The sequence below is a fragment of the Hyperolius riggenbachi genome, chromosome 4 (genome assembly GCF_040937935.1).
Source record: "Hyperolius riggenbachi isolate aHypRig1 chromosome 4, aHypRig1.pri, whole genome shotgun sequence".
NCBI lineage: Eukaryota > Metazoa > Chordata > Amphibia > Anura > Hyperoliidae > Hyperolius > Hyperolius riggenbachi.
Window position 1 is genome coordinate 201,367,813 of NC_090649.1, and position 10,128 is coordinate 201,377,940.

Below are 10,128 nucleotides of genomic sequence, written 5' to 3' on the forward strand. Positions count from 1 at the left end.
GTTCATCGTGAACCCGGTCGTAATAAATTGGGAGCTTTGGTGATACCTATTTCAATCTCTAAAAACTACCATCACAACTGGTCACCCATCAACTTCTGCATCAAGTAAGTTATTAAAAGTGAACCTGAAGTGAGGAAACTCACTTCGGATTAGATATTTACCTATGTAGGGGATTGTTCTGAATACACCAGGCCCTTGGGTCTGAACATGTACAGAGTATTAAAAACATAAATTCCACTTCCCCAGTGGGCTTACACTTCAAGGAATACCATGGAGGTGACGGGAGGGGTTTAAAAGTTGTGGGTCTCAATAGGATCCATGGCTCCATTAGGGGCGGTAATCCTGACCAACTCCTACAACAAAGGGAGTGTCGGTGGATTTTTTATTTACAAGCCGCCACCACCCCGCCCCCCTTCCCCTGCTACATATTCCTACCACTAATAAGATTAGCTTTAATCTATATTCCCTTTATATCCACTTAAGTAATATTATTATTAATGGTGTTTTTTCTGTTTTCGATATAGTTGGTTATTAATGGTTTGTTGGAAAAAGTTTTTTAATGACCTGCATGTGTGGTACGGAATGTGGGTGTGCATTCGCTTCCTGTTTGTGGTGTTCGATACCCCCCTCCCCGTATATGTGCTCCTGCTTACCATCCCTGATCCTCGGCTTGTTGCCATGGTGATGGTGTGCGGTGTGCGCGGCACTCATTGGTCCACGCACTCGGCTTGCCTGCTTCTCTCCTGGCTGTCTACCATTGGCTGGCACCCGGGCAGGGGGCGTGGCGTGTTGCGGATGTATGGGGGCGAGCTCATAGCGTCAGTGGAGTTAGAGGCACCCGCAAGTTCCCTATCACACACACGAGAATAGGATTTAAGCCCAACGGCCATTCGGGTTGACAAGCCACGCCTTCTGAGGAAGCTAGCAGACACTAGCGAAACATGTCAAGGCTTAGGCTACACGTGCCACTACACAGATAATTGGATGTGTGCATTAAACACCAAGTGAACACCTGACATAACTAGGCAGGTGCGGGCGGCTCTTCCTGGCGCTGGCCACGCTTGGGGGGGTCGCCTGCACATCCCAGCCTCCCCCCCCTGGGATGCCGCTGTGGTTTCCAGGCAGTGAGAGCGCTTGGGGCCCCGTGGCACCCCAGTTGTATGGGGGCATTGGGAAGCCTCCCCGTGGCGCTCCTGGATAGTGCTAATGTAGCATGAACTAATTCCCGCAGGGTGACCGCTTTGCGGTATTGGTTTTAACCCTGCACCCTGCGAAAGCAAATGCATATTTGCATGAGCTATGTCTCGTGAATAGCATATTAGGCCAAATTTGCAAAGCCAGATTTGTCAGGTGTTACTTGGTTTAATGTACACATAAATTCTTTATAAAGTGTTAGGCTACACGTGGCTTTGCATTTCCAGACCCAGGAGCCTATCTAACTGCCGCTCTGCCTGCTCGCTTGCACAGATTGAATATCAATCCTCGAGATCATCATATGCCTTTTTGGACTGCTGACAGCTTACCGATATTGGATACCAGTACCCTGCACTATCGTGCATAAAGTGGATCTGCTGTCTGGACTGTCCCACCATACAACCATGGTGAGCATTTTGATGTTACAAGAAAAGCCATTTGCTTGCTTGATGGACTTGCGTTGCTTATATGCAACAGATGCTTGCAGGCTACTGCTATGAATTATTCTGATGAACTATGATATGTCTGGCTACAAACTCATGATATGCATACACTGCTAGGACTGCAACTAATTGGGCTATAACTGCCAACTTACTAATGCCATACTGCACATACTAATCTGCTAGCTTTTCATTGTTGATCCATGGTGGAGTCTTGAATCATTTGACTGCAGATTGGTGTTACAACGCCCACATGCTACTTTATGGGCTTATGGCTTATGCTGCACATACTAACCTGCTTACTCACCAATAGTGGAACTTGGACTCTTTTTGGCCACAAGCTGATCATTCAAATATTGAAAGTGTTACCAGTCATGCACTTCTATCAGTTTATGAGCTCTATATGATTGCAGCTTGAATTGGAGTAACTGCAAACTGTCCAGCAATTGAACTCTTGCTTTATCTGGTGCCGTTAGTTGACTGGGGATGGTAGAGATGGGTCTTGGGGGACTAGGAATTTTTAAAATGTCCATATTATATTAATAAAGTTTATATATTTTCTATTGAATTTGAATAAGTGTGTGTGTAGTATTGGTGTGCACTCTCCTCCACATATTTACCTTCCTATCGTTTTATACTATATCAGGGCCTTTTTCCACTACACAGCTGAATCGCAAAATCGCAAATCGCTAGTGATTTTTTAATCGCTAGGGTTGCTACTTTATCATAGAAATCATGAGAAGTATTTTCCACTATAGGGATTCGATTTGTAAATCGCAAATGACAATCACTTTCTGGAGCGATTTTAAGAGGGATAATGCAATACAAATGAAAAATTGCAATCGCATAACACAATGAATTAAAAATTGTAATCACCATTTGTGATTTGTGATTGCGATTGCTAGTGGAAAAGGGCCCTTAGAGCCTTCCTTTCTGCTCGCTCCATCCTGTCATTCCAGTGCTTTCCCCCTTTGATCTCATTTGACCTGCTAGGTCGAATACCTCTTCAGCACTTGTCGAGCAGCCTTCAGAAGTAATCGCATCCCCACTGTGCACATGCCAGCCCGGGCTCAGGCAGTATGGATGCACACATCTGCTGCAGCACTTGGGGATGCAAATACTTCTGAAGGCTGCCTCAGGAGTACCGAAGACACAGCTGGTTGCAAAACTTCAATGAGGGACGCTGAAAGACGTAAAGGAGTATTTGAAAAGCAAAATACTTGCCAAAACCTCCGATAATGTTAATTGCTGTTTAAAGAGACTCAGAGATGAGTCAGTAGGCCATTTCTTTACTTACCCGGGGCTTCCTCCGGCCCCATAAGCAAAGGATGCATCCTCCTGCTGTCTCCCGTTCAGCTGCGTGGAGTAACAGACTCAGTCGAAGCCAGTCTGGGTTTTCTGCGCATGTGCGGACCTACTGCACTTGCGCAGTAGACCTGGACTGATGTCACTGAGCCTGTTACCGGGCTCAACGCGGCTGAACGGGAGACCACAGTAGGATGGCGAGGGACAAATCCATCATGCTTATGGGACTGGAGGAAGCCTTAAGTAATTAAAAAAATGGCCTCATGACTAATCTCTGAGTCTCTTTAAGGCTTGGTTTCAGGCCAAGTGCTTATGCGAGATGTGCAACGGTGTGTTCACAATGTATCCTGAGTGGATATGCTTTGCCCCATCACAGTGTCCATAGACATATTCCCATTCACATCCATTGTGCATTTGGTCTACCACAGCTGTGGTCCACAGCCACTATTTGAGCCCTCCACCACTGCTTCCACGTCACAGTACCAAGTACCATATATATATATATTGGAGCCACTGAAGAAACCACGACAAAAGCATCAGGCTCCCACTGGATTGCAAAAGAACAATGAAAATCTAGTTCTCAGGAAGGATTTTCATTGGTCCACCACTCAGTGAACCAATGAGAAACGCTTGCCCCATGCAGTGGTGGCGAGCGGTGGTGGCAGCATTGGTGGAGGTCTTGATTGAGATGGCCAAAGACATATGAGCAGAGCCGGAATGGATAGAGAAAATTGCCCGTTCTCATAAGCTTACTTTGATTCTGTCGACATCCGCAGCTTCTGCGGTGTCCAGAAAAATCATGCAGATCAGGATTGTGCATTCTGCTCCTGCTTATATTTAAGTAGCAAATCTAAATTAATCCTATACATGGGATTCCTTTTACACATTCACTTCCGCCTGCTGAATTTGGGCCATTTTAGAGCCTAATGTGAACTGGCCTGAAGACTGCTTTTCCACTTGCTGTAAACTGCTAAAAAAATAAATAAATAATAAAAAAAAGAGGATCACAGCCATTTTGCCAATCACAACAGAATGATCCTTTTTCATTAGCACATTTAGATTTTTATACAACCGCAATCATCTGCCTGCATGATTTTCAGTGAGATCACGTTTTTTTCTCATTGGTTACGAGGCAATTGCAGCAAGTGGAAAAAGCAGGTTGCACAATCGCAAATGCAGTGCAATTGTGATCAAACCTGCAAGCGCAAAAGAGCCCTAAGTCTTTTTCACTTTGCATTGGAATAATTTTCACGATTTTCAGTGAGATCACGTTTTATTTCCAAAGATAATAAGACGATGTACAAGAGGAATTACTGTGAAAAAAAAACATTTCTCAGCTTTTATTTACATTTGAGCAAAAAGTGTCCAGTCCAAAATTATTCATACCCTTCTCAATAATCAATAGAAAAGCCTTTATTAGCTATTACAGCAATCAAACGCTTCCTATAATTGCAGACCAGCTTTTTGCATGTCTCCACAGGTATTTCTGCCCATTCATATTTAGCAATGAGCTCCAAATCTTTCAGGTTGCCATCACCCTGATCTTTAGCTCCCTCCACAGATTCTCAATTGGATTCAAGTCAGGACTGTGGCTGGACCACTCCAGAACGTTAATGCTGTTGTCTGCTAACCATTTCTTGACCACTTTTGCTGTGGGTTTTGGATTATTGCCATGCTGAAATGTCCATTGGTGGCCAAGGCCAAGTTTCTCTGCAGACTACCTGATGTTGTCATTGAGAATCCTCATGTATTACTCTTTTTTCATGGTGCTATTTACTGTGATTAGGTTCCCTGGTCCATTGGCTGAAAAAAAGAACCCCAAAGCATTAGGTTCCTACCACCATGTTTGGCAGCGGGGATGGTGTTCTTTGGGTTGAAGGCTTCTCCTTTTTTACGCCAAATGAAGGAAACATCATTGTGAACAAATAATTCAATTTTTGTTTCAGAAAAGACCAGAAGTCTTCTTTTTTATCCAGATGAGCATTTGCAAAGGCCAAGCAAGCTTTGGTGTGTCTTATCTGGAGAAGTGGTGTCCTAGACTAGTTCCGCTTCAGTGGAACTCAGCAGTGTGCAGTGTCAGTTGGATTGTTTGCCTTGAGACATTGCCACCAGCAGAACCCAGATTCACCATTATGGCCTTGGTAGTGATCCTTGGATTCTTTATCACATTTCTCACTATCCTCCTGGCCAGCACAGGTGTCACTTTTGGCTTCCGACCACGTCCTCTTGAGATTTTCCACAGTGCAGAACATCTTGTATTTTTTTAATAATACTTTGCAGTGTAGCTACTGGAACTGGAAAACATTTAGAAATGGCCTCGTAGCCCTTTCCTGACTTGTGAGCAGCCACTATGCGCAGCCGCAGGTCCTCACTAAGCTCTTTTGTCTTAGCCATGACTGTCCACAAACCAAGTACAGAGAGCTGCTGTTTTTCACCTGTTGTATTGATTAAAACAGCTGTTCCAAATTAATCAGGGTAATTAGGATGCTTTAGAGCAGCTTGGACTATTTGGAACGGTATAGAACTTTGGATTTCCCCACAGACTGTGACAGTTTGTGAAGGGTATATATCATTTTGGACTGGACACTTTTTGCTCAAATGTAAATAAAAACTGAGAATTTTTTTTCCCACAATAATGCCTTTTGTACATTGTCTTATCTTTTGGGAGACACCTATGTCATTTCCTATAAAAAAAAATACTTGCTGGTTGAATAAAAGTAACTTAAAGACAAAATTTGCTAGGAGTATGAATAATTATAGACAGCACTGTATTTACCTGAAAGGGGCAGGGCCCCTGGCATTCCCCTTATTAAAGGGGGCTCCCAGATTCCACATAACCTCTCCCCCCAGGATGTATGCAACTTCTCACCTCTTCCTGGGCCATGACATAGACAAAGGCTCTGTAGGAGAAGGGGAGGCTCTTACAGAGCCCTCCCCCCTCTCCATATCATTGACCATGTGGGCTGGTTTGGCTAGTATGGCAGAGCCCCAATGCAGGATGACTCAGCCATCCTGGCCATACCAGCTTGCATGGCTGACAAGGGGTTAAAGCAGGTTTAAAGGGGAGGGGCTATGCCATTTTTTTTTGTAAGAGGAAAAAAATGTAGCCCCCTCATCCACAGATTTTATTAGCCCCCTTGTTATAGCCTTGCTCGATCGGGTCTGCTCTACTGCACTTGAATTTCCAAGTGGAAAGCCGCTAGAGCGCCTGCATGCAGTGGCAAAAAGCCCCGACAAATGGACTTTCGGGGTACCGCCACTGAATTACATTGTCTGAGAAGGGCAGGGGAAGCCTCTTTAGGATCCAGAGGCTTCTCCCTTCTGATGTAGTTACCCCCAGGGGCACTTTTTTCACTTCAGGATTACTTTAATTGCTAAGGTTTAAAAATATATATATACTTTACCTCACACCCTCTTTTTGTTTCTTGCCACCACTGCTGGCTATAGAGGAAGAGGCTGATTATGAGGCATGCTGGGAATCTTTTCTTTTTAATTTCTGCCCCTTTTTGTTGGTCCCTGCCAATTGGTTGAAACTACCTGCAAGATTTCAAAGGACGATTTACACCCTGGTGGTGGTGGCCTGTTTTTTAAAGTTCCCTTTGACTCAGAATATGAAGTGTGCTTAAATTGAAATCATTTATGCATTGAAATTGATTGCCAACCAAGCGACAGCACACTCAGGAGAACTTTTTAATGCTTACAGCAATTAAATATTTCTGTCATTTCAGCTACATTAACCCCCCTGGCTGTCTATTAAAAACCGCCAGGGGGCAGCAGAGCAGTTTTTTTCTTTTTAAATCATGTAGCGAGCCCTGGGCTCGCTACATGATAGCCGCTGTGCAGCGGCATTCCCCCACCCTCTTCGATCGTCTCCGGCGATCTCCGATCAGGAAATCCCGTTCAAAGAACGGGATTTCCTGGAGGGCTTCCCCCGTCATCAACGTCATGATGTCATTGGGAGTCCCGATCTACCCCTCAGCGCTGCCTGGCACTGATTGGCCAGGCAGTGCACGGGGTCTGGGGGGGGGGGGGGGGCGCGGCGAGCGGCGGACAATCGGCGCGGAGCGGCGGCGATCAGAGTGCAGACGCAGCTAGCAAAGTGCTAGCTGTGTGTTGCAAAACAAAATTATGCAAATCGGCCCAGCAGGGCCTGAGAAATCCTCCTGCGCGGCATAGCCCGTGCTCAGCACGGGCTTACTGCCAGGGAGGTTAAAGGCTGAAACATGTGCACTAAATAAACTTTATAATTCCTAGTACACTATAGAAAATTAAATGTTTATAGCTAACTGCTTGCTGTAGCACTTTCTAATTTGTTCTGTTGCATGAAACACAAATGATAAGGGCTCATTCACACCAGGCAACGCATGCACAAGCATGATTTCATGCGTGTGTTGTAACACATGAAAGTGCGCGTCACAAAGTCCTAAATTGCATATGTCAGCGCTTTCTATCTGTTTGAAAAAATGCACAAAAATGCATGCAGTGTGCGCTAGGATGTTCCCAGCCGCGTTATAACGCAACACACACTGTAGTGTGAGTGGTAACATGAAAGTCTATGGACCTTCCTGCTACCTACGTTTTGGACATTATGTGCGGTGCGCCATGATGGACAGCACCACACATAAGTTTGAATGAACCCTAAGAGAGGTCGCACCTGCCACACCACATCGGACCGCCAAAAACAGGCCTTCAGGTACCACGACGTAAGTACACGGTGTTCCCTGTCTGGCATTCGGCCAAGCAGGTAGTGATGCGCGTTTTCAGCTACGTCCTGCATTGGATATGCAAAAGTGCATAGAAGCGTATTGTAAAAATACGCTTCCACACACGCGCCGCGCGACATCACGGTGCCAACTTCTTTAACCACTTAACGACCAAGGTCAGCCGATCGGCGGACCTAGGTGTTAAGTGGGTTTCCATGGAAATGGCCACTCGTTCAAGCGGCCTTTCCATGTCAGTTCACGGAGGGTGTCTCTGTGAACAGTCTGCGAGCTGCCGATCGCAGGCGAAATGTAAACACGTGGGGAAGAAATCCCTGCTGTGTACATCGTACGGCGCTGCAGCAGCGCCGTAAAGCAAATCGGCGATCCCCAGCCTCTGCTTGACCCGGGGATCGCTGGCATCTGATAGGCTGAAGCCTATCCTAGGCGGCGCAGGACGGATATCCGTCCTGCGCCGCCCATAGCGAGAGGGAGAGGGAGGGAAGGGTAGAGAGGGCAGAAATCGCTGCGGAGGGGGGCTTTGAGGAGCACGCAGATAGTCGGCGGCGATCAGACCCCCCCAGCAGGACATCCCCCTAGTGGGGAAAAAAGGGGAGAAGTCTGATCGCCCTGCAGCAATCCTGATCTGTGCTGCGGGCTGGAGAGCCCACGCAGCACAGATCAGCCAAAAGTAAATGAGCCTGGTCCTTAAGTGGTTAAAGAAGCCTGTGTCTCCATAGACTAACATGAATTCCGGGCCACCGCAGATTGCCATAGGAGCCCCGCAGTAACGTAGGTAAGCGCTAGCGTTAAATTGGGCATTTCCTTATAGACCTTATCGTTTTTGAGAAAATTGATGTTAAAGTCGGGCGGAATTTCCACGATTTCCGGCGGAAATTCCACATTGGAATGCGGAAATTGGTAGCGGAAAGCGGAATCGGTATTTGGCAATGTCGGAATGCGGAATTACCACGGAATCGGAAATTGGCATTTCCGACCATCCCTAGCCAAAACGAGCCTGGTCCTTAAGTGGTTAAAGAAGCCTGTGTCTCCATAGACTAACATGAATTCCGGGCCACCGCAGATTGCCACAGGAGCCCCGCGGTAACGTAGGTAAGCGCTAGCGTTAATTTGGGCATTTCCAGCGCAACGTGGAAATGTCAATTTGATGCACCACCCCAGTGTGAAAGGGCCCTCAAGTTACAATCTTTCATACATACAAAGAGTTGGAAGTTGTTTCCAAATTCAAAATATACATTACTGTTTTTCTTATTTTTATGGTTACATTAAAATTAAAAGCATGTTGTAAACAACCAAAAGCATTGCTTTATGTGTCCAAATGCAGAATTATCCAAAAGAACTGTAAACCATTTATCAGCCTTTCACTATGAGTAACGCATGTTCACTATGAGTAACGCATGCCTCAACTTACAAACTCATTCAACTTACAAGCTCCCGGAACATAGCCTGTTTGTAGGTAGGGGACCACCTGTATATTCCAAGCCTTTCTGCTTGGACTTACTTTGCATAGCCGCTCAGTGAGTACTGCAGCCATCCCTTCTGTCCTTGGAAATTTTCATCCACACTAAAGCTCCACGCATCAAAGATTCCTCTGTTCTCTAATTCTTCTTCAAATATGTTTCCCCAAGTGTCTATATCCATTTTTGTTGTTCTTCCTAAAGGAACAGTTTCAATGTACTTTAGAAAGCTGAGGAGGGGCAGATTGTTTCTAATAGCTTCAGTCTAGTGCAAACAGAGGAGGAAGAACAGTTTCTATTTCTTCATAAATGATATTCTCTGAACCTCCCCTCTTGGCATACCAACAGCCACCCAACAGATGATTGTCAGGAGTACCTTTGACCAGAGCAGAATGGATTCTGCTGCCGATAGAAAAAGGTGTGAGACCTGTAAACACATCCATTTTTTACAGGATACCAATATCAGGTAAACAAGAGGAATACAAAGTACAAGGCACCTTTTCTCTGCAATTCAAAGTACAAGGCACCTTTTCCTGCGATTAAGCTACTCTGGTGTACCTGATCATGTGTGCAAAATGACCCAAAGGAATTTATGTGGGAGAAACAGGACCATCTCTACGTGAGTGCATGAACCACCACAGGCTCACTATTAACAGCAAAAAAACAAACAATACAAAATAAACTGATTTTCCTTTGCCCACACATTTCTGTTTATGCGGACACAATTTAAGAGATCATCTTGTCACTGTATTAATGGGTGGCTTCAAATAGAATTTAAAAAAAATAACAAAAGAAGTGAAATGTATACATTAGTTAAAAGCTGTAGAAGGTTTAAACAGAGATTATAACTTCTTCTGCTGGTAAGATGGGTTTAAAATGCCACAATTCTTTTTATGTATTTTTTATTTCATATGCTGATAAAATGGTTTTTAATGTGAGTAGTCATTGTATTTCATGTGCTGGGAAGATGTGTTTTAAATGCCACAATTCTCTTCAGCTTTTCACATGGTG

The 10,128-nt window shown here is 45.1% G+C and overlaps 1 protein-coding gene across 1 annotated transcript in view; it reads right to left on the reverse strand.

Annotated features, from left to right (window-relative positions):
- Positions 1 to 9,377, reverse strand: part of LOC137504743 (uncharacterized) — a 40,164-nt gene extending 30,787 nt beyond the window's left edge. Inside the window, exon 1 of the mRNA XM_068233327.1 lies at positions 9,162 to 9,377. Within this exon, the coding sequence (XP_068089428.1) occupies positions 9,162 to 9,301 (140 nt within the window). The 5' untranslated portion in view covers positions 9,302 to 9,377. The remainder of the gene's footprint in view (positions 1 to 9,161) is intronic.
- Positions 9,378 to 10,128: the final 751 nt, after the last annotated feature.